The 26458-nt window shown below is 33.0% G+C and overlaps 1 protein-coding gene across 1 annotated transcript in view; it reads right to left on the bottom strand.

Moving 5' to 3' along the window:
* Positions 1-20774: 20774 nt before the first annotated feature.
* rhobtb1 (Rho related BTB domain containing 1) overlaps positions 20775-26458 on the bottom strand; it is a 42545-nt gene continuing 36861 nt past the window's right edge. The window contains exons 9-10 of the mRNA XM_056469815.1: positions 24649-24754; positions 20775-21961 (exon numbers count right to left, since the gene is read on the bottom strand). Coding sequence (XP_056325790.1) covers positions 21792-21961; positions 24649-24754 — 276 coding nt within the window. The 3' untranslated portion in view covers positions 20775-21791. The remainder of the gene's footprint in view (positions 21962-24648; positions 24755-26458) is intronic.

The following is a 26458-nucleotide window of genomic DNA, read 5'->3' as shown; positions in this document are numbered from 1 at the left end:
GGAACCTTATATAGACAGGTGTATGCCTTTTCAAATCAACTGAATTTACCACAGGTGAACTCCAATTAAGCTGCTGAAACATCTCAAGAATGATCAGTGGAAACAGAATGTACCTGAGCTCAATTTAGAGCTTCACGGCAAAGGCTGTGAATACCGATGTACATATGATTTTTTAGGTTTTTTATTTTTAATAAATTTACAACATTAAAAAAAAAATAAGGCTATAACATAAAAAATGTGGAAAAAGTGAAGCACTATGAATACTTTCTGGATGTGCTGTAACATTGTAGAAACTTTTTTTAGTTCTTTTTAGATTTTTTTAGACATTCCAATAATGTAAATAAAATATTGTTCATGGCCGGAATATTGCCGGAAACTGCTTATAAGCTTTTAGTATAGACCATTTCAATACGGTCATGTCATTGGCCGATGAACATTTCCTGCTTGTTGTCAAATATTTCACAACTGTAATAAGAGGCAATTCAATCATAACTTAACATTAAAACAGCTATCATACATCATTTATCAATATGTTGACCGTTTTGAATTCTCGGAAGCTACGGAAACTAAAAATGTAAAACAGGAAATGCATTAGGACCATAGTTATTGTTTACATGCCTCAAAACGGTCTATATTTACTGAATATAGGCCTACTGGATATTTCACGTGACTATAGGCCACACTGTAAAAACTCCTGGTTGCCTTAAATATTTAAGCTGAATTAAATTAACCTTATGAGTCCATTGAACTTATATTATGTTAAACTGATTTAAAACAGCTTGCGTAAGTTAAAATTAAGTTAGAACATGATTGACTTAATTTAATATGTTACAATGAACTAAAACCTATGCTGTCATGACTAATTGATCATAACATTTTTTAGTGTATAGACATTTTTTATAAAAGGAATAAAAAACAACAACATCCTAGCTTATATTTTTAATATCCTAGCTTATACTTATAAGTTTAAACTTTAAACTAATCTTTAGTACAATTCTGAGTGAAAACATCATTATAAATGTTCAGTTCCCAAAATCTGCAGATAACGTAAATGTTTCAAAAGTTACAGTTTGTTATTCCATGTTGGTATTTTTACAATGTTTATAAAACGTTTTATTTTGGTTACATTACTTTCAAATATTTAAAAAACTTTTTAAAACAATGTACTACAACATTACCCAATTGCAACTAAAATATAACATTTTGAAATGTTGTAAAAACGTTTTGTGTTTGCTGGGATCATCCATTCATTCATTCATTTTCTTTTTGGCTTAGTCCCTTTTGTAATCTGGGGTCACCACAGCAGAATGAACCGCCAACTTATCCAGCATATGTGTTACGCAGCGGATGCCCTTCCAGCTGCAACCCATCACTGGGAAACATCCATACACACTCATTCACACACATACACTAGGGACAATTTAGCTTACCCAATTCACCTGTACCACATGTATTTGGACTGTGGGTGAAACCGGAGCACTTGAAGGATACCCATATAAACACGGGGAGAACATGCAAACTCCACACAGAAACGCCAACTGACCCAGCCAACGCTCGAACCAACGACCTTCTTGCTGTGAGGAGATTGTGCTACCCACTGCGCCACCTTGCTACCTGCTGGGATTAGCATTCGAGTGTTTTTCATCATTCAGATTTATTAAAAAAATGAAACAATATATTTCTCACACATAGGCTTACTTGTTAAAGTTAAAATGTATAAAATAATAAGTGATAATACCAAATTGTATCATATAAGTAGGCCCACACGGAAAATGTGAGCGCAGAAATCCACAGATTTCCAGATTTTTAGCCCATCATTGAGTCTATTTACTTGTGTAAATGTGTGTCATTTTATATTTATTTAGTTTTTAAATTAATTTCACTAATATTATTGTGATATAATAATAGTAATAAAAAAATGTTGATATGATTTATTTACAATAGTTTGTAAAGTAATATTTTCTGTCTTTTAGTAGATATATAATATGAGAGACATGCTTACCATTTAAGTGTGGGTCTAATTGGATTTGCATTGTAAACATTTAATAAAAGTTTAAAAATGTATTGTTTTTTATTTCATGAATTTTAACGATACTCCTAAAATCATTCCGCATAAATCTGCAGATTTTCTTTTTTCTTTTTCTTTTTTTTTTTACAAAATTCTCCGCAGAAATGTCCGCAGATTCTGTCTGGCCCTAAAATAATTCAAAGAGTGAATCAATCAATTATTCAGTCATTCTTTCAGAAAACCCCATTTGTTGAAGCTGTCGAATGAAACATCTGCTGCGGTTTCGTTTGGAACTATTTACGTCGACCCAGTGGACCAAAAACAACGTATCTTGCAACAAAACTGTGTCTGAAATGTAAGTTATTCATTATTAAATTCTACTCTGTTTGACTTGTGACGTACTTGATACTCGCTGACGCCTGCTAGCTGATTGTTTACATGCGTCTTCGCGCCTAAACAATGTTAACTCGAGTAATATTTTAAAACATTCAAAGACCCATTCATTATAGGCCATTTGTCGACCGTAGTAAAACGTTCAGGTATAATATATATTTTGAACGTTTTCTAAAAGAGGCATATTTATAATGTGAATAAACCAATTTGCAGATTGAGAGAGTTAAAATAGAGTTCTTTTCCATAATAGCCTACATTTTTTCCCTTTTCTTCAAGCACGTTTGTGGCCAGAGAGCATGTCAGACCATGCACTTGGCCATGGTTTATTTACTACAGTAAGTGTGGTGTTGAATTGTGATCCTGAAATTTATGCTGAGGTTGCAGTAAGGTTTCCTTCCATTCACATCATGTTTGTGCACTTTGACCCCCTGTAGCAGTATTACCACAGGTTCTCTGCAGTAAGCGTTGTTTTTTATTTCGAAGTCTGTCAGTATTTTATTCAGTATTGTCCCTTTCAGTTTTTCATTCATTCAGTTCTTCATTCATTCATTCATTTATTCATTCATTCATTCATTTTCTTTCGGCTTCCGCTCTCCACAGAATGAACTGCCAATTTATCCAGCATATGTTTTACACAGCAGATGCCCTTCCAGCTGCAACCCAGTACTGGGAAACATCCATACACACTCACACACATACATTATGGCCAATTTAATTTATTCAATTCACCTTTACCACATGTCTTTAGACTGTAGGGGAAACCAGAGCACCTGGAAGAAAACCCACGCAAACACGGGGAGATCATGCAAACTCCACGCAGAAATGCCAACTGACCAGGCCGGGACTCAAACTAGCGACCATCTTGCTGTGAGGCAACAGTGAGCCACTGAGCCACCATGTCACCCCCCTTTCAGTTTAAAAATAATTATTTTTATTATAATTAGTAGCAGTATTTTTAATTCATTAATTTATTTAATCAAAATATATCACTCAAGTGGTAACTTGTATAAGTATCTTTATTCTGTTGAACACAAAAGAAGATATTATGAAGACTGCTGAAAACCGGTCACCATTGACTTATATTGGCAAACAAATATATGAAAGTCAATGGTTACCGGATTTATGTTTTTCTTTCTTTCCTATCTAGCTTTCTTCAAAATATCTTTTGTGTTCAGCAGAAAAAAGAAAGACATACATGTGTATTTTCTAAGATTTATCAAAGCTATCCTGTTTGTGTTATATAGTCTTCATAAAATCAAGTGTTTAGATAAGACCTGTTCCATCATTTACGTAAAAGTTTAAGGGTCGTTATCACTATAAAGTGCCTTTGAGGCATCAGAATTTTCAAAAAAAGTTTGAGATTTTTGATTTAACGATATTTGTTGTATTAATTAGACCTTAGGCTGTAAGGAATGAATGTTGGTCAAGATCATGCACTTTTTATAAATAAACTGCAAGCAGAATAACAGTAAACAAACCTCAAATTGTGTTAACCCTGTCATGGACAGATTCAAAGTATTCAAATTTTCATTTCAGTGTGATTATAAAATGTATATTTTCAGAAAGATAATGTGTCCCTTTACCAACCCAACCCTTTAGATTATGGAAAAAATCTATTTATATTAATGAAATAATGGACAAATTTATTTCCCAATAAAATATGTAATCGTTGCACGTTCTTTTCAAAATAAAACCCAAGATCTAAAATATTTTGTCAAACTTTCAAATAATATTACCTGCCCCTTATTGGTTAATTAAGAAATCACACAAGGTTCTTTGCTAAGTTTTTAAATAATTTGTTTACTTTCATAAATATTGAACTTGTCAGTGCAAAACAAGATGACAGGGTGGACTTGACAGTGGCATGTATTTTTATTTCAAACAGTCAATGAGCTCTATTATTTTAAAAGCATATCCTTTATATATACTAAGAGACCGGTATTGCTAAAAAGTTTGTATTGTCCACTCATGTATTGCATCTGGTGTAGTGTGTGTGTATAATGTTCTAACATAAAAACATTAACTAAAATAAATAAATAAATAAAGTGTCAATAACAATGCATTGAAAGGGAGGACATATTTGGCTAAAGATAGCATTTATTCAACACATGTTGTACCTGCAGCTGGTAAAGTGTTTTCCTATTTAAGCTCTTTGTACACAGTTTAAAAGCTATATTTTTGATTTCTTAAATTATTAATTAATATTTCACTATGACAGGGTGGACATGTTAAGCTTGACAACATTCAGTTTCAAACACAAAATGAGGAAAAATAAGAAACATAAGTGTAGATAGTCACTGTGTGCACATCAGATGTTTTAACCTCCTCTGAAGAAAGGCAAAATGGGCATGGGGATGCCAATGAGTACATCAGAGGGTTTCTTAAAGGGGCATTTACCACATCGTGGACAGCACTTTCAAGGACATGTACAAAATAATTAAATAATATTATAAAAAAATTATCAAAATTTCCCATTTTTATCCAATAAATTGTTAAACACAATAAAATATTTAAAAATCTTTTTCATTTGATCTAATTTACCTAATTTTTAGACTGAAATTGGCTGAGCAGTGTGTGGGCCATGGCAAAATCACATCCATTCAAGGAAAGAATATGGCAAAAATTGACAAAAACATATTTCAAAACACTTATTACCTGCATGTGTGTAAAGGTTTAACCAATTCTATTAAAGCATCATTTACATTATTTCAATTTATGTTCATATAGGACTGATTCGATCTTGTGGGACATCAAAGGCACTTTATGGTGATAATGACCCTTACAATTAATTGTACAGTAAATTTCTGTCATACTGTATCTATATAACACATGCCTATTTGCAATTTTTAAAGGGGGCCTTTAGAATCTGATCAGTTGGCAATTTAAATAATGTAAGAAATGAATTTTTACCAAGACATTTCCCTGTCAATAAGGAATGCAAAATGTCACATTCATATAGTAATGACCTTTAATGTTTTAAATGCTTTTGTGAGAATAAAATGTCAAAATATATACAGACGCTGTAAATAAATGTCAACAGATATACAGTAAAGTAATGGCCAAAATGATTAGATCGCCTGCCATATTTAAGGGATAGTTCACCCAAAAATGAAAGCAAAGCCTATTTGAGTTTTTTGTTGAACACAAATGAAGATATTTTGAAATTAAAATACCTATTAAATATTCACAAAGGCATCATGTTCTACAAATTATCTATCAAGATTAAAGACGACAATTAATTAGCATTTTGGTGCAGCACAAATTATATAGTAATGCCCTTTAATGTTTTACATGCTTTTGTGAGAATAAAATGTCAAAATATATACAGACGCTGTAAATAAATGTCAACAGATATACAGTACAATAATGGCCAAAATGATACCGGCCATATTTAAAGGGATAGTTCACTCAAAAATTAAAGCAAAGCCTATTTAAGTTTTTTTCCTTGTTGAACACAAATGAAGATATTTTGAAAAATGCTGGTTGGTGGCACCCATTGACTTCATTAGTATTTTTCCTCTTCTATATTCAATGTGCCAACAACCAGCATTCTTCAGAATAACTTCTTTGGTGCAGAAGAAAGACAAGATTTTTTTAAGATTTAAAGCAACAGGAGGGAAAAATTTGTGAGGTCATTTTTGGGTGAACTATCCCTTTAAGTGTTTTTTTTTTGTCGGATTGTTCATTAAAATACCCATAAAATATCTACAAAGGCATCATTGTAATGCAAATTATAGGATAGAGCCATCCTAAAGAGATTTAGGTCATTTTCCTTACACAAAAAACACAGTTTCGTGCCAAATAAAAAAAATTAAAAATAAAAAAAATTAATTTAATTATTAGCATATTTAAGAAAGAATTAGCAAAAACAGGTAACTAATTTCTAGATATCCTGTTTTTATGTAGATTGCATTGAAAAGCACAATTGAATAAGAGAAATGATTTTTAAAAAAGGAATGATTTATGGAAATGAATAAAAACTGTTATTGTTTTTATAATTATAAAAAAAATGTTCTCCTGATATATGAAACAGTTTTGTAGGAAAATATTAAACTATAAAGATTAAAAACGACAATTAAATTGTATTTTGGTGCTGCGCAAATCAGATTTTTGTTTTAAATATGCATGACAAGATTTTTAGTATATGCATTATTGTTGCACAAAATGTTCTTCAGTAAATCACAATAAAATAAAAATATATGATAGTCTGTCCCTTGCTCACCCCCCCCCCCCAACACAAATAAATTAAACAGGACATGTTTTAATATGAAAAAGCTGTATTATATTTTATTGCTTAAAACTCATATTTTTTTATCCCTTGTAATTTGTGCTGCTAACATTAGACATCCACCAGAGGGCATCATACGATAAAGCAACAGATGTAGGACATTTGCATCCAACAAACTAACACGATTATGTTTGTTTAACTTAATTCTAAGCTAAATATTCATAGCCTAATTCCTGATTAAATTACATGACAGTGATTTCAAGTAATAATAATAATAATAATAATAATAATAATAATAATAATAATGATAAAGTATTTTCATTACCCTTCTTATTATTACTTCTTTTTTTACTCTGTGATTTATGTATTTTGTTTACTTGTTTTCATTACTGGACCTTGATTTTTTCTTCAACGACTTTTGATATTGACATTTTTAATAGTTTGAACTAATATATTATCTGTATTTGTGTTGTAAAATACAGTACAAAGCCTGGTAATAAACTGCCAACACCTTTTCTGTTTTCGGACTTTTTTATGGCTATATTTTATCAATGGTGTTTTAAGCTACTAAAATGTCTTTGTTAAACTGCAGAGTTGAATATTTAACTTTAAAATTCGACAGACCAGAGATTAACATCCCATAAAACAATTCATAACTGCATATAAACGGAAAACAAATGTAAATCACAAAATACGGAAGATTTTTTTAAAATACGGTGTATCATAAGCATAAAAAATAATTAGAGCAAACATGTGATATGACTTTAGATAATTGAACTATTTATATATCTATAAAATATGTTGTCTCTTTATGTTGTATCTTTTATGTTTCCTTGACCGCTAGACCAGGGTCATTACAATTGCATAAATTAAAACAGGCTGAACTGTTACATATCGAGAATAAATAGCCTAATAAAGTTGCAATCAATTCACCAATTCAAAGCAAAACAGATGGATATTTATAGCCCTAATTGCATATACATTATTGATTAAATGCAATCATATCCTTTGGCAAAGCTGAGATAAAAATGAAAGCTAGCATCAATAATCTATCTGCTCTGATTACAAAGTCTGTTATATTAGTAACAGATAAGCGAAGATGCTGAGAATATAGCATCTATGAATAGAGCAGTGAGAATATCTATCGATTGTTCTGCTGTGACAGTAACTGAATATTTAAGGAGAGCAGTGTCCACACGCTTCTTATAAATAGTTTCACCATCACTCTCCTTCTGTTCTCAGCTAACTATTCTGCTAAAATTCAATTAAAATTGAGCTAATTAATAATATGTATTTTTTTATGAGTCAAAAATTTAAACAAACTAAAAACTCAACTATTGACTGCAAAGTAAACTTAGTATTTGACTTATGATGTCATATGTTAGGGGATAAAGTACATCCAGGAGGTTGTTATTATCACATGAATAAACCTGACAGGCCTATACAAAATAGTTTTACAAGACTGGAGGGCTATTTCAATAGTATTGCACATCTGATGCAGCCTTATATGATGAAAAGCTGAGATTGCATCTCTCAGAGATGCAATGTCAGACACAATGCCCATAATGGAGCTAGTGACGTCGCTGTGATTAGGGGTGGGGTTGGGTGGAGCCCATTCAAAAACATTGCATGCAGCTCAGATTGGCATCTGCAATGAATTTGCTGCCCTCTTCTTTAAATCTGTGTAAACAACCATCCTGGATGTATGTTTAGATTGTTTCTGAGATGTAATAGTTTTATTAAGACTTTAAACACGAAGAGAAACAAAAACCTGCTGAGGAGCAGACAGTAAAGTGCGAATTCATTCAGCTCACAAGATGGCGCCAAAACAGTAAAAAAAAACGCAAGCTGACGGAACTAAACCATTTGAAAGAAGCTTATACGGTGCTAATGACTTATTATTCATTCACAAGATGGCGCCAAACAGTAAAAAAACATAAAGCTGACAGAACTAAACAATTTGAATGAAGCTTATACAGCGCTAATGACTTATTATTCATACACAAGTTGGCACCAAACAGTCAAAAAAAAAAACATACAGAAAACAGATGCAAATGAATGTGGATGCAAGTAGTCAACAATCAAAGTTGTTCTAAACTGTTTTTTCAAAGACAAGCAATGTTGTTCAGTAGTTTTTTGACAATTTTTGATGAAAGGTTTTGATCCACTTCAAACAGTGACTACTGGATATAGATGGGAACGTTTTCATTGACTTCTGAAGATGATTCAAAGTTCCCGGATGAGCTTGCGTTATTTAGCAGTTGTTAACTCGGAATAACATACCTTAGAATATTGCGACTGAGTAATTTTTCAGATTTCAATTCAATTCATCTTTATCTCTATAACGCGTTTAGAATGTAGATTGTGTCAAAGCAGCTTAACATAGACATTGTAGTAAATTGAAACTGTGTCAGTCCAGTATTAATTTTCACAGCTGAAAGTCCAAACACTTAGATCTTATAATGACAAATAACATGTTAGGACAACTGCTAGAAATTCTTGAAAATGCTTGAATGTTAATACAGTGTTTTCAAGGTTTAAAAAGTGCTCATATTTTGGATAAAGTGCTTAAAAAACTGCTTGAAATCTTACTGCGATTGTAGAATGTGTTGCTTTGAAAATATATAGCCTATTTTCAATTTATGTCAGAATTATTAGCCCCCTGTATATTTTCCCCTAATTTCTGTTAACAGAAATAAACATAACAGTTTTAATAACTCGTTTCTAATAACTGATTCCTTTTTATCTTCACCATGATGACTGTACATAATATTTTACTAGACATTTTTCAAGACACAAATATTCAACTTAAAGTGACATTTACAGGCTTAATTAGGTTAATTAGGCAAGTTCGGGTAATTAGGCAAGTCAACAGTGGTTTGTTCTGTAGACAATCGAAAACAAATATTGCCAACACAGGCTCATTGTGAAAACGTAGCCCTGCGGACGTTTCTGGAGACAGTGAATTACGTAGGCGGAGGTACGTATGGCTGCATTTCATTTCTTTAAACAAACGCTACGGGGCGGTGTGACGCCAATCCCTTTCGTGCTTACCAGCAGACCGCTTAACTCCGTATGGACGGTATTCCGGCTGTAACCAGTTTGTCCCGTTAGCGCGCCACGTCCGTCTGTGGATTTTGAGATGCAGAGAGGAATTGACCACGAAGACGGGGGTTCGAGTCCGGTGAAGAGCGGTTCCAGAAAGCAGGTAAGACAAAAACAGAATCCAAAATATAAACAAACAAGTGAATAGCAGGGTGAGGATGTGGTAAAAAAAAAAAAAAGTCAGACGAGGGCTTTTATTTTTTTGGATTGCTTTTGAAACGTGTTGGTTGGGTTTAGGGAAGTGGATGGGTGGGTCAGCTTATCGTTCCCTTAGTCAGTCAGAAAGTCTGTCCAAAAGTGAGTGACAGCGTCTCTGTGGTTTAACTCGAGAACAGCAGGCACGAATGGAAAAGTCGCGAGGGAAATTTGAGATCTCGAAAAGCGTACACGGCGACCTCTGGCGGATTCGCGAAAACAAAAACTGCAGAAAAACGTGCCGCCGGGACGTATTTCGTGGTTTCCAGAAAACGTCCGTGGAGGTACGTTTTCAGAATGAGCCTGGGTTGAATATTGCTTAAGATGGCTAATAATATCGACCTTAAAACGTGATTAAAAAATAAAAATATTAGAGGAAATACTGTGAGAAAAATAATTGCTCTGTTAAACATCGTTTGGGAAATATTTGAAAAAGAAATTCACAGGAGCCCTAATAATTTTCACTTCAACTGTCTTTTTGTTCTTCATTTATATAAATTTTCTGCCAAACATGGTTTAGAAGGTCTTTCCAAAACTGTATTTTGTAGACTTTGTGTTCATTTGCCACCCATTTTCAGCTCACTCCTAAATGTCCTGTTTAGCTTGTATCTTCCATAATCATTTGTTTTTTTTATCCAACATTTCTTTATTTGTTTTTGTGTTATTACATATACAGTCCCTGTACAGTTTCCCATTCAACGTCTGTAAAGTGTGACGTCGTCATGTGCTTTTACAGTTCCAGAAACATGTCCTGACTGGTTACTCGCTCCACCTGTAACCTGTAGCCCTCAGTGGAAACATCTCTGTCGCCCGTTTAACTGCACACACTGACAGTCAGCAGCTTTACACACACACACAAACACAAACACACACACAAACACACACAGCTTCCCTGCAAGTCGAGTTATATAATCAGATTTGGCCTCTCTCGACGGGACGTCTGTGTGTGGAGGAGGATTAGGTCGGGATCAAAGAGCCACATTATGCAGGATGTCACTTTTTTTTTTTTCTAAGGAATTATTGAAGCAACTCTGGGGCTTTATGTAATATTACTTTGACATATTATTTTCGTGTGCTGTTTGTGAGGTTTTGATGTTTTTTTAAAAACACCGTGGTCATGGATTTACAGATAGTATCTCCATATGGCATTACAGTCTTTACATTCTTCTGTAAATGTGTAATCAATTTTAATGTTATGTTGTAGTCAAAATCTCAAACATTTTGATATAAATGTAGCTACCTATGCAGGTAGTGTTGGGTAAGTTACTTTAAAGAGTAATTCATAATTACATCATTAAGATTGTTTTTAAATGACTTTTCTAATGACTTTGTCTAAAAGTAATTTAATTATTAAGTTAATACTCGATTCAATGTTAATCCCTATAAATCTCAATGCATAGATAGATAATAGAAAATAAACTGTTAATTCTTTAAATCTGAGTCAAACTTTAAATCAAATAAAAAATAAAAGCGTTTGTTAAATGAGCATGTAAATCAAAATAAGAAATGGTTCAGAGTTTATGTTAAGTATTAAAGCAAATATATATGTCTACAGCCATATCACCCTGCAGCCCATTACAGTAATTACTTTGTAACTAATTACACCCAACACTGTAGAGTTCAAATTTAAATAAAATACTATGAAATGTCCATAAGAAGCTTGGAGGAGAAAGTGCTAAATAAAATAGTGGATATTTATTATTTTTGCAGTTTTGGTATGGTGTTGCACTTTTATTCATTTTAGAGATTTCAGTGTGACATACATCAGATATTTGGCCTATTTTACATGTACAAGGAATTTTTTTTAATAATTATGTAGATCAGAATATAAGATGATACATCACATTAATGATTAAATGCAAAATTATTAATATTACTTTATTAAGATTTGTAGTGATTGGAATTGGTATAATTTGCTTGTGCAAAAATAATGGCATATGCAACATTGTGTTGTTTATATAACTATATTTATACATAACTATATTTATACATAATATATAAATATATATATATAGTATATATATATATATATATATATATATATATATATATATAAACTCTTGGCAGTGCGATATGGCTGTATATCGACACCAGTGGGAGGTGTTGGCTCAAGGCTGCAGGCGGAGTGCCTTAGTGCCCCACCAGTGATGATATACAGCCATATCACATTGTTACGACAACAGTTTGACAGCATAATCATATAAACAAAAAATAAAATCAAACTAGTCTCAAAAACCCTTTTGTAAGAGGAACTACTTTTTTCCGCCATTGATTCACATCTGCAGCTGACCATCAGAACAGCAGAAACCATTGCTAATTCACTAAGGACTTATTATGCAGTCTCTGCCACCATCTTGTGGTGGTCAACCATCAATTTCGTTGCTTTGCATGCTGATGGCCTCCGACACGCTAAATCTCAGAAATTATAAATATTTAAAATAGCCACTATCCTTATAAACAAACTGCATAGTTGCAATCTAAACAACTACGTTCTCACCTAAAAAACCTCAAAAGTACATTATGTCATCCAACAGCTGCAATATTTGTCAGAATGTAGTGAGTTGTTAACTCTTATACTTGTTTTTCTATGTGGGCGGATTTATACACCACAATTTTTGTATTATTGCAGAATATCGCACGGCTATCAGCCAATCAGATTAGAGAACATGCCACAATGTGTGTGTGTGTGTGTGTGTGTATATGTATGTATGTATGTATGTATGTATGTATATATACCATTTATATGGATACACCTTAATAAAATGGGAATGTTGGTGATATTAACGTCCTGTTTCCGGCACATTAGTATATGTGAGGGGGCTTGTAAATAACTCATGAAAGAATAAAGTTACGTTAAAACCAAGCACACCATTGTTTTTTCTTGTGAAAATCCCAATAAGTTTATTAGTATCCATATAAATGGCCCACCCCGTATATATATATATATATATATATATATAATATATATATATATATATATATATATATATATATATATATATATAATATATATATATATATATATTTATGAAATTATGAATGCTCTAAAATTTAACAAGAGCAATTTATTAAGGTGTAAAAAAATTTCTTTATAATATTTTACTTATCCTCTCCCCCTCAGTTTTAAAACTTTCAAATAAAATGAAACCTTATTAAATATAAAATTAAGACACGGAATAACAATTTAGCGACAATAAATATTGTTGTTATTAAAATTTATAGTGTTAAGAATTAGCATGTTTTGCTTTTTGGAAAAAAATTATTGGTTTAATATTGACTTGCATAATAATAATGCACGTATAGTTTAGGTTTATAGCCCCACAAAATGGAGTTAAAAAAGTGACTTCAGTCAGCAGTTTTACTCGGTGGCGTTTCATGTACTGGTGATTTATAGTCATCGTGTTATTTTACATGGAAGTATCTGTTTATCCAGATGTCCTGTCAGAGGAAGCACAGGTGCTGTTCATCATGCTAACTCTCAACATGATTCAACATGTTTGACAAGCGGGAGAAGAGTCACATTACTTGTGTTTTCATTTTCAACAGTATCATAAACATCTGTGCTGTATTTTGGTCTTTTAATCCTCGTGCTCGACTCATTTTATCTTTTAAGTGTGATTCAAGTGTCCAAATGCATTTTAAGGTTACTGTTTGTTTAAGGGATTTGCATATTTTAGTTGAATAAACAAGGTGTCGTTAAGTAAAATAAAATAAATACAAGTATTAAAATAAATTAATAAAATAACCCTCATAAAATAAAATACAAAATAAAGGTATTAAAATAAAATAAACTTTACAAATAAAATAACCCTAATGAAAAATAAAATAATAATAATAAAACAACCCGTATAAAATAAAATAGAAAATAAATAAAAACATTTCAATAGAATAATAATAGAAAATAACCCTTATAATCTAAAATAAGGAAAAAAAAATAACTCTCATAAAAAGAAATAATCATTTAAATAAAATAACCATTGTAAATTAAAGTACAAAACGGATAAAAATATTACAAAAATAATAATAAAAATTAATCCTTATAAAATAAATAATAAAATAAAATACCCCTTTAAAAACAAATAATAATTAAAAATAAAATAACCATTTTAAAATAAAATACAAAATAAACAAAAATATTACAATAGAATAATAATAGAAAATAGCCCTTTTAAAATAAAATACTTAACAGAATATAATTAAAGAAAATAGCCCTTATAATTCAAATAATAATTCAAATAATATAACCCTTCCACTATGGTCCATTTTGACCCAGAAGAGTTAAGTAAATTAATATAAAAAAAAAAATTATTATTAAAACAAAATAGTAAAACAAATAACCATTTTAAAACTAAACTAAATTTGTACTGCATTGAGGTCCATTTGACCCTGAAAATATAGGTAAATAAGTAAAAATAAAATTAAATTAAATAAAATACTGTATTTGCATGTGTTATGAGTATTTTTATGCATAAATCTCAAAATACAGTCAAGAAAAAGATACAATTGAAATAAAGTGTTTTATCGTTTCCCGAGAACAGTAACTGAATGATAAAAATAAAGATAATTCAATAAAATTGATCAAAGTTAAAGTCACAAATGGTACAATTCCTTATACGTGAATGTTTTCAGAATCATTATACAATCACAGGCATCAAAAACACATGCAAATGATGAATTCTAGTACAAACTCAACATTGCATATCCTGTGATGTGTCTATTGCGAATGATCACATTCTGATATCGATACTGAAACGATATATTGTGCAGCATTAGTCTCTATGCATAAAATGTGATGTCTGATACCCAACACCAATCCTTTAATATTGCAAGAATGCATTAAATTACAAAAAAAAGACAAACACTTGATACCAAGTAAAATCCATAATTTATTCAACAATATTCCATTTTTTAAAAAATAAATTAATGAAGTACATAAATAAACAACCAACCAACATTAAAGATAATGACCAGCAAGATCAAAGGCATTTAGACAGCAACAACCAAATGAACCAGCCATTCGGTTTTCAGCAGCTAACAATAGTTAACGATTTCGTCAATACCACTGAAAGAAAAAATAAAGAACAATCATGGTATCTTATGCATGTGATCATCTATATATATATATTGCTTTGGTAAACTAAAGATAATCTACGCTATGATGACTAAACACTATTATTATTTATTTTTCTTCAAGTATGAACGTTCGTCCTTTATTAATAGGCAGTTACATCATTTGTCTCGTTTCATTTCGGATACATCAAAAAACAACCAGGGGTCTCATTTATAAATGGTAAGGTTAGGCTTACAATTTTTGCATACGCTAATTCCCATGCAAAAGATCTGTGATCTTTTGTGATCTCATGTGATCTCTAAAAACCGAACTTGATGGGAGAATGTGCGCAGCTGTAAGTAATCCCCATAAACATATTTAACTTGAATATCGACTTAATTGAACCACTTTAAATCATCATATGAGCCATAATCATTAATAAATAAATGACCATTTATTCTGGTGTACGTTCATTTTTAGGAATGTTTTTATGCAAATTTTATAAATCAGACCCCAGATTTTTCATTACGCAAAAATCAGCCTGATCTTACAAGTAAACTTTTTGCGTATTGTCAGAAAAGTGGCTAATTCGTACGAATTCGTACTATTGAATTTGTATGAAAATGTATGATTTTTAAAAGAAGGCGTGGCCCCAAACCCCACCCCCAACCCTACATTGGTGGATGAGAAAATCATACTAAAATGTGCGAATGACATCATACGAATTAGCCACTAAATAAAAAACTTTCGCTGTCTGTAAGAGTGCATTAAGTACCGATACATAAAGCTGCAGTACATTCTTAACCAGTAAAAACATACCATGAAACATACAGTACGTACATTAATTATTCATTATAGTACACAGCTTTAGCTTTCGCAACTATTTTTTAAAATCAGACCCCAGATGTTTTATTACACAAAAACCAGCTAGATCTCACGAGGAAATGTAACTATTTTATGTATTGTCAGAAAAGTGGCAAAATCACCATGAGATTGCATTTTTCAAAAGAAAAAAAAAAACTTTCGCTGTTTTTAAGAGTGCATTACGTACCGACACATCAAGCTGCAGTACATTCTTGACCAGTAATATCATACCATGAAACATGTACATACATTAATTATTCATTATAGGACACAGCTTTAGCGTTCGCAACTAATTTTATAAATCAGACCCCAGATATTTCATTCCACAAAAAACAGCCTATTGTTAACAGCCTTTACATATTGTCAGAAATGTGGCTAGTTTGTACAAATTCATATGATTAAAATGTACGATTTTTAAAAGGAGGCATGGCCCCAAACCCCACCCCCAACCCTGCCCCTTATTGGTGGAAGAGAAAATCATGCTGTTATGTGCGAATGAAATCCTATGAATTAGCCACTAAATAAAAATTTTTTTTTTTAAATTGCCACAAGATTGCGTAAAAAAAACAAAAACAGCCGGATCTCACAAGGAAACGTAACTATTTTTTACATATTGTCGGAAAAGTAGCTAATTGTACGAATTTGATTAAATTCGAATTAAAATGTACACTTATTAAAAAGGCGTGGCCCCAACCCCTGCCCCTCATTGGTGGATGAGAAAATCATACTAAAACAGACGAACGGAATCATACAAATTAGCCACTAAATCCAAAAGTTACGAATTGCCACAAGATAGTGTTTTTTTTTTTTTAAATACCCAAACCAATCTCACGAGAAAACGTACCAGTTTTTACATGTTGTCAGAAAAGTGGCTAATTCGTACGAATTCATACAATTAAATTCATAATAAAATGCACGATTTTTAAAAGGAGGTGTGGCCCCAAACCCCAACCCTACCCGTCATTGGTGGATGAGAAAATTGTACTTAAACATGCGAATTAAATCATATGAATTAGCCACCAAATCCAAAAGTTACGAATTGCCACGAGATGGTGTTTTTCAAAAAAACCAACCCGATCTCACGAGAAAACGTAACAATTTTACATATTGTGTGAAAAGTGGCTAATTCATACAAATAAATTCGTATGAAAATGTACAATTGTCAAAAAGAGGTGTGGACCCAACCTCTGGCCCACATTGGTGGATGAGAAAATCCTACTAAAATGGGCGAATGAAATTCTACGAATTAGCCACTAAACTCAAAAGTTACAAATTGTCGCAAGATAGTGTTTTTCAAATAAAAAAACTTTTGCTGTCTTTAAGAGTGCATTACGTACCGACACATAAAGCTGCAGTACATTCTTGACCGGTAATATCATACCATGAAACATCTACATACATTAATTATTCATTATAGGACACAGCTTTAGCTTTCGCAACTATGACAATCGTTGATGTGTAAATAAAGTTAAATACAATCCACTACAGTACGTATATATGCAACTTCTAGCACGACAATGGTGGAGTTGATGTATTATATGTACTATATGTGAGTAGTGGTTACATTATATTACGTTCTTTCTTCTTGTTTTGTTTAAATACATGTTTGCCCTGAACTAAGCCGTGTTTCTAAGCCCTTCTAATTATTATAAGTGAACGTGTGGTTTGTCAGTAAAGATTAACAATATGCTACAACACATGGAAGAGAGTGTAGATAAAATAATGCGCAACTGTTAGCTGGACGTGGGTTAGTTTATGTACCCATGTAAAACCATCTGGACAGAGCTGGGTCATTCATAATGTGCAGTATATATGTGAAGTGTAGATCATATTTATAGTGGAAAGAATGTTCAACTCTTCTAAGAATCAATAATAGATTGAATTATTATCATTAATTATTATTAGGACTGGGCCGATAATCGATATTGTATCATATCGCGATAAAATTCATGTCAGTAACAGTGATAAGCTCTGGGCTTTTTTACTCCGTGTTGATCTAAGAGCCAGTCACACAGCAGAAATGTGCAACAATGGAAATCTAAAAGATTGTTCGGCCATCGAAAATTTATCGGCCGGAAATATGTACATTTAATGGGCCCTGTAGTTTATGTGGCTTCAGTCATTGTTGGAGTACTCTTTTTAAATCTGGAAGCATTAACAACTTATATTGAAATATATATCGTTATCATTTAATCGTGGAAAATAATTATCCAGATCGCATTTTTGCCATATCGCCCAGCCCAAATTAATAATCTTAAGTATTACCAATAAAATAACAATTTGATGGTACAAAACTGTAAAATAACAATTAAGTTTATTAAAATAACTCCGTTTTCCCAATCAAAACATTAATTAGATTTCTGTAATTTTAATAAGTTGCCTCACTATTGTCTTATTCTTTTACAAATAAATACAGTCATTTGACATCATCCTACCGGAAATGACATCCTTTTCTGATAAACTCAAAACAGATACTTTGTAATCAATGAATTTGCTATATTTTTTTCTCGATTTGTTTCCTGGTTTCACATATTTTCTTATTTCACCCTGTTTAGAATGAACATGAATGCCTACATTTTTAGTTTTATTTTTTATTTTTTTGTAAAAAGTCTTTTAAACGCCCCCTTAAGTTAAGTTTGTTTTAGGTTTTGCAAATGAATACAAAGTCAGAGGAATCAAAACCTTTTGCAATATTTTCCCCATATGACCTCAAATTTTTTATAGTTTTCAACCATGACCTTTTAGGGACTCTACATTTATGTATACATTTATTAATTTTATAGCTAAAATTTAATGAATTAACTAACATTAATTTGAAGGAATTAATTAATTAATAATTAATGTGCCTGAGTTAACCTGCAGAACATATTTCAGGACTATAACGTACTTTTTCTTTCCTCCTTCAAAATGTACTGCTTAAAGGCCCTTGTATACTCGTCAAAGTTTTCATTTCGTTTAGGGCTTAAAAGAAATTTGAAATAGCTGAGTAGTGGTATACTTTTAACCTAAATTTACATTTCAATTTCTACTTCATAAATAAGTTTTTATGTGTTTGTTTTTACCTCAATGGATTAAAAAGTTCCTAAACAAAGAAGCCTCAAAGTCGCATCCACCTATAACAATTATCAAGGACCAATTAAAAATTCTGATAGTTTGTTCACACCAAATGTGAAATACATTTTTTGCGCATATAGATTACATACAGTCAATGCAAAAATGCAAACACAGGTGAATTTGGGGCGAAGGATGCGGAATTCGCAACGCGTTTGTCAGAATCGCATCTTCCTTGCAAGTTCCAAAAATCCTAATTGTACAGAAAATTTGCGCAAATCCATCCCATGAATAATCTAGTAATAGGATGCTTTGTGTCTGGTCTGGTGTGAACCCTGCATACAATGTTTACCAAACGTATTGTTCAAATTTGCATTGCGCATTTAATTTCCTAAATGAACTCCAAACAAATGAGTTTCTGTTAGGAAATGACATTTCAACTTGAAGTATACCAGGGCCTTTAAGGGACAGTACTCCCAAAACTGAAAGTTTACACACTATTTACTCATCCTCAAATGATTCCAAACCTGTTTAAGTTACTTTCTTGTGTTGAACACGAAAGAAGATACTTTAAAGAATGCTGAAAACCAGTAACTGTAATAGGAAAAACTAATTCTATCAAAGTCAATGGTTACCAGCATTCTTCAAAATATCTTCTTTTGTGTTCAACAGAAGAAAGTCAAAGTTTAGATTAAGTGAATATGTTTAGAGTAAATAATGATAGAATTTTTAGTTTTGGGTGAACTTTGAGGCATGTTTAATTTCTTAAATGAACTACAAACAAATGCGTTTATGTTACGCATGAAAGTGAAACTTGAAGTATATCAGGGCCTTAAAGGGCCAGTTCTCCCAAAAATGAAAGTTTACACACAATTTACTCATCCTCAAATGATTCCAAACCTGTTTAAGTTACTTTCTTGTGTTGAACACAAAAGAAGATACTTTAAAGAATGCTGAAAACCATTAACCACTGACATCCGTAGTAGGAAAAACAAATGCTATCAAAGTCAATGGTTACCAGCATTCTTTAAAAAATATCTTCTATTGTGTTCAACAGAAGAAAGTCAAAGTTTGGATTAAGTGAATATGTATAGAGTAAATAATGATAGAATTTTTAGTTTTGGGTGAACTTTGAGGCATGTTTAATTTCTTAAATGAACTACAAACAAATGTATTTATGTTACGCATGAAAGTGAAACTTGAAGTATATCGGGGCCTTAAAGGGCCAGTTCTCCCAAAAATGAAAGTTTACACACAATTTACTCATCCTCAAATGATTCCAAACCTGTTTAAGTTACTTTCTTGTGTTGAACACAAAAGAAGATACTTTAAAGAATGCTGAAAACCAGTAACCACTGACATCTGTAGTAGGAAAAACTAATTCTATCAAAGTCAATGGTTACCAGCATTCTTCAAAAATATCTTCTTTTGTGTTCAACAGAAGAAAGTCAAAGTTTGGATTAAGTGAATATGTATAGAGTAAATAATGATAGAATTTTTAGTTTTGGGTGAACTTTGAGGCATGTTTAATTTCTTAAATAAACTCCAAACAAATGCGTTTATGTTACGCATGAAAGTGAAACTTGAAGTATATCAGGGCCTTAAAGGGCCAGTTCTCCCAAAACTGAAAGTTTACACACAATTTACTCATCCTCAAATGATTCCAAACCTGTTTAAGTTACTTTCTTCTGTTGAACACAAAAGAAGATACTTTAAAGAATGCTGAAAACCAGTAACCACTGACATCCGTAGTAGGAAAAACAAATGCTATCAAAGTCAATGGTTACCAGCATTCTTTAAAAAATATCTTCTATTGTGTTCAACAGAAGAAAGTCAAAGTTTGGATTAAGTGAATATGTATAGAGTAAATAATGATAGAATTTTTAGTATTGGGTGAACTTTGAGGCATGTTTAATTTCTTAAATGAACTCCAAACAAATGCGTTTATGCTACGCATGAAAGTGAAACTTGAAGTATATCGGGGCCTTAAAGGGCCAGTTCTCCCAAAACTGAAAGTTTACACACAATTTACTCATCTTCAAATGATTCCAAACCTGTTTAACTTTCTTTCTTCTGTTGAACACAAAAGAAGATATTTTGAAAAATGCTGAAAACTGGTAACCAATGCCATCTATAGTAAGAAAAACAAATATATGAAAGTCAATGGTCAAACTATCTTCTTTTGTGTTCAGCAGAAGAAAAAGTCAAACAGGTTTAAATCAAGTGAATAATGTATAGAGTAAATAATGATAGAATTTTCAGTTTTGGGTGTACTTTCCCTTTAAGAGGAATGACCCAGCTATCGTGATGTTTATACATCGACCAGAATGCTTTAAGCTCCTACAATTACATCGATCAAACGTACATCCATTATATTACAATCTAACCTCAAGTGCTCTTCGTTTTCGGTCATAGATTGTGCAAATCGCCAACCAAAACGACCCAACAATTGCTCAAAAGCAGATGTTGAGAATATTTCAAAATGCATGGCATGTGCTCAGAATCAGCGCTTTCCACATCTTTATACAGTTGAAACGTGTTAATGCGTATATACGTTATATAGCACCTAAGTTAAAAAAAAAGAGAGTAAAACACAACAGATTCCCTAATCCTCTCAGCATTTTAAGATTCTTATGCGTCTAACACAGTCAGTGTCACACAAACAAGTCCCACACAGCAGCTCAGTTAATAAACAATTATTATTACATCATGAGGAATAGGCTTTTACATCACCTTCGCAAGATTTGTCGGCCAGCATCGATCGGACGCTGAGATTGTGCTTCGAAACTGATTGCTCTTTTAGCGTGGCCTGTTTCATCTTAGCAAAATAGAAGACATAAGGAACAAATAAGAGCTTTTCAAAATAAACCGAGAGCTTTTTTAGAAAGAGTAGAGACTCAAGCGACAGCAGGGGACGTGCTCCAGAAACACCAGCGCCGCCGCGAGTGATGTTTATTCAACACCACATCCTCTTTCTCTCTCTCCTTCTTCACCCGCTGATAGTGATCTTCCTCTTTCAGATACCAGACCGGAGGCCAGCGGTGCTTCTCGAAATATTCCTGGTTTTCTGCTCAAATTACAACACAAGAGCGGAAAGAGAGCAAGGTTGAATGATATGTGGTAAGGCATACTCTGTAATTGATTTTTGTTGAGTACACTGTATAAAATTATATGACAAACATTCATGACAACGAATGTTTTTATGTCACTTGAACTCATTTTAATGAGATAAACACATTTTTGTTTGTTATACACAAGGCTTGACATTAACTTTTTTGATCACCAGCCACTGTGGCTAGTAGTTTTCCTCCATTACTCGCCATTTTTTACTAGGAAAATATATTTTATATGCATAAATTTGACTTTGGCAAGCTAAAATGCCTTGATTTATATGATGTGTTATGTCCACATGCCTCCATAACTTTTAAAAATTGATTTCACATGACTTTTTAGGGCTTAACACTAAGGATTTGCCATTTTTTCCCCCTTGCCACAAATTAAAAAAAATGTGTCAAAACAAGCTAAATATAGCTGTATACATTACACTTTTATTCAACAAAAATGTTCTTAAAAAACAATTGACCTCTAAAAAATTATTCTCCTTTATCTAAAGCTACACAGCAGTCTGTCCAGGCTAAAGGTTCCGAATCACCAGTTAACTATACATAAATGGAGAGTTAATCTCTTATTAAAGCAATGTTATTGTAAAGGATGATAATTAAAGCATATTAACAAAAATAACTTCAAGCAAAAGAAAGCAGGTGAAAAAATTCTGTGTGCGATAGTGAAAGGATGATCACGTGCACACAGTTAACACACACGTGTTAATCTGTTCAAAGAATGTCAAAAGTGAAAGCGGCAACAGCTTCTGCATACTAAAGATCTGGAGATCTCTTGAAAGCAGCAGGACTGGGTGCATGAGCAGCGGATTTATTATTTTTTCTCAATCTATTTTTAAGAGAAATGATCGCACCAGTTGCGTTTCCAGGCACGGTTGTTTTGCACAAGGAAACAGAAGTTTTTAAGCACTTGCGCGCATCACATCAGCTGAGCCTCACTCACAATGTCAGTGAGCGAGGATCGCCTGTGTCTCACCATGCACCTGATCATCCTCTCATTCGGGATTCACCTGCTTTCTTTTGCTCATCCAAAGAGTTATCAATCGTGCTTTCGTTCTTACGGTTCTAAGTTCACATTTGCACGCATATTGACAAACGGTCTTAAAATAAAATTCTAATTATCTGGGACGAGGCAGCTCTGTCAATTTAAAAATAATTTTCAACCAGCCAAAGTGGCTAGTGTGGGTGTCTGTTAATGTCAAGCCCTGTTTATACATACACTCAAACATTGATTTTTGCTGCTTGTTCAAACTGCTTATTTGAGTTGAATCAATACGATTCATGAGTGTATGTTCAATCCACTTAAATTTGTAAAAACTATTAAGTAAACTTAATCGATTTGCGTTGGGACAACATGAAGAAATTGTGTGGAAGCCAGCATTTTTTACAATGTAGTTTAACTTTAAGTGAGTTTAATTGATGCAAGTTGAGATGACTAAGGTTATTTGATTCATTTATTCATTTTCCTTCGGCTTAATTCCTTTATTCATCAGGGGTCCCCACAGCAGAATGAACCGCCAACTTATTCAGTATATGTTTTACACAGCGGATGCCCTTCCAGCTGCAACGCAGTACTGGAAAACATCCATACACACTCATTCACACACTTACACTAAGGCAGGGGTGTGCAAACTCGGTCCTGGAGGGACTAGAATTCTATAAGCAGGTGTGTTTGAAGACACTGATTAGCAAGTTCAGGTGTGTTTGGTTAGTGTTGGAGCTAAACTGTGCAAGACGAGTTTGCCCATCCCAAGGCCTATTTAGCTTATTCAATTAAACTACAGCGCAAGTCTTTGGACTGTGGGGGAAACCGATGTATGTATGTGTTTATACCATAATTATAACCACAGACATCAGGGTGTATTTATAAACCATAAATGTTATGTTTTTACTAGTACTTTTTTGTGTTTTTAAATGTCTGAAACCTAAATAAAAACCTATTTGTTTAAAAAGACTGATACATTTAGAGAGTGGTGAACACGTCTTTCTATGGCTCTGCAATAGGAAAAGCAGATTTGAATTTAGCAGCTGATCATGGGAACACAAAAAAAATTAAAACCCTATGTTTACAGTACTTTTTCTTCAAATTTTTAATATAATTAGAGTATATTTGACAAAAAAATCTATAAATTACTATCCCCCACCCTCCAAAAAGTTGGTCTGTACAAAAAGAGCAGTGTGAACATTTTTCAAAATGTCTTTATTTCTGTAATCAGTAAAAAAAAACGTCTCAGAATGAAGACTTTAAACTTTTTTTTTCTAAATCATCCATTAAAAAAAAAACTGTTCACCCAGAAGTAAAAAATATTCCCATAATAAGTGCATTCAACATAAAAGGCATGGATATTTTCACTCCTGTGTGTTTGTGACTGCCTTCAGAATCAAATTGTGTAACCAATTTTGTTTGTATGAAAATAGAAATTCTATACAGCTATAACTGCTTTAGGATGAGTAAATCATGGGATCATTTTCATATTTGGGTTAACTGTTCCTTTAAGAAAACTTCTTACATATGAGAAAAGTTCTCAAATTTACGTCTATGTAATGAAATGGAGTTCATGTTACTACAGGTGCTTTAAATCCCACATGGTTTGAATCTGTCTCATACTGTAAATTGTTGAGGAAATGCTCTTACCCGGCGATTTGGACTTGATCTCTTTGCGATAATTGGCACATATCCTGTTGTAATGGGTGCAGATGTGGTGTAAACACCAGGCAGCGAGTTGATTAGCATTATGGAACTGTCATCAAAACAACAGAATGAAAAAAGAAAAAAAAAAAAACAGGACGTTGACATTGTTTACATGATAAACAGACAGACTACCGTTGAGTCTAAATACTGGAATATTATTACTGTAAACAAAGGCTGTCATCCTGTAATCTTCAATAATATATTTTCTTACAAAATACTACAGGTATTATCACATTTATAGTAAAAAAATTATATATGATGACCTATAACAACATTCATGATTGCTTAAAGGATTCTTCTATATGTAGCTTTTAGACTGGCATGATAAATAAATGACAATTCCAGTTATAACAAAATACCAGATGTATACAGATGTGCTATTACTGCTGATTAATATCTTCTGTATTCTTCATCTGTAGATTAGATCTGATTTTATTGTTTTTGAATGCTCCTAAAATACAGTACTATAGTAGTTTACAGTATTTACTAGTAATGTTGCCAGTCATTTGCAGTAAATGTCTTTAATTGCATGTTTTAAAATGGTTACATTTTATTTCATAATATTTACTATGGCAGGGCACATATAACACATATTAAGATACATTTCTGATTAATGTGGATCTTGTTAAAATATCTCAGTTAATCAAATTATACTGTGTATATGTACAGTGCATCCAGAAAGTATTTATAGCGCTTCACTTTTTCCACATTTGTTTGTTTCAGCCTTAGTCCAAAATGGATTACATTCTGTTTCCACTGACATTCTTGAGATGTTTCAGCAGCTTAATTGGAGTTCAACTGTGGTAAATTCAGTTGATTTGAAAAGGCATACACCTGTCTATATAAGGTCCCAGGGTTGACAGTGCATGTCAAAGCACAAACCAAGCATGAAGACAAAGGAATTATCTGTAGACCTCCAAGACAGGATTGTCTTGAGGCACAGGGCTGGGGAAGGTTACAGAAAAATTTCTGCTGCTCTGAAAGTTCCAATGAGCACCGTGGCCTCCATCATCTGTAAGTTGAAGATGTTTGGAACCACCAGGACTCTTCCTAGAGCTGGCCGGACATCTAAGCTAAGTGATCGGGGAGAAGGGCCTTAGTCAGGGAGGTGACCAATAACCTGATGGTCACTTTGTCTGACCTCCAGCGTTCTTCTGTGGAGAGAGGAAAACCTAACAGAGGGACAACCATCTGTGCAGCAATCCACCAATCAGGCCTGTATGGTAGAGTGGCCAGACGGAAGCCACTCCCCGCCTGGAATTTGCCAAAAGGTATCTGAAGGACTCTCAGACCATCAGAAACAAAATTCTCTGGTCTGATGAGACTAAAATTAAACTCTTTGGAGTGAATGCCAGAAGTTACGTTTGGAGAAAACCAGGCACCGCTCATCACCAGGCTAATACCGTCCCTACAGTGAAGCATGGTGGTGGCAGCATCATGCTGTGGGGATGTTTTTCAACAGCAGGGACTGGAAGACTAGTCAGGATAGAGGGAAAGATGAATGCAGCAATGTACAGAGACATCCTGAATGAAAACCTGCTTCAGAATGCTCTTGACCTCAGACTGGGGCAACGCCAAGATCGCCAAAATATCAATGGAGTGGCTTCACAACAACTCAGTGAATGTCCTTGAGTGGCCCAGCCAGAGCCCAGACCTAAATCCTATTGAACATCTCTGGAGAGATCTGAAAATGGCTGTACACCGTCGCTTCCCATCCAACCTGATAGAGCCTGAGAGGTACTGCAAAGAGGAA

Source organism: Danio aesculapii, chromosome 12 (genome assembly GCF_903798145.1).
Source record: "Danio aesculapii chromosome 12, fDanAes4.1, whole genome shotgun sequence".
Taxonomy (NCBI): Eukaryota; Metazoa; Chordata; class Actinopteri; order Cypriniformes; family Danionidae; genus Danio; species Danio aesculapii.
The sequence above is the reverse complement of the archived record's forward strand: the minus strand, read 5'-3'. Positions and strand labels throughout refer to the sequence as shown.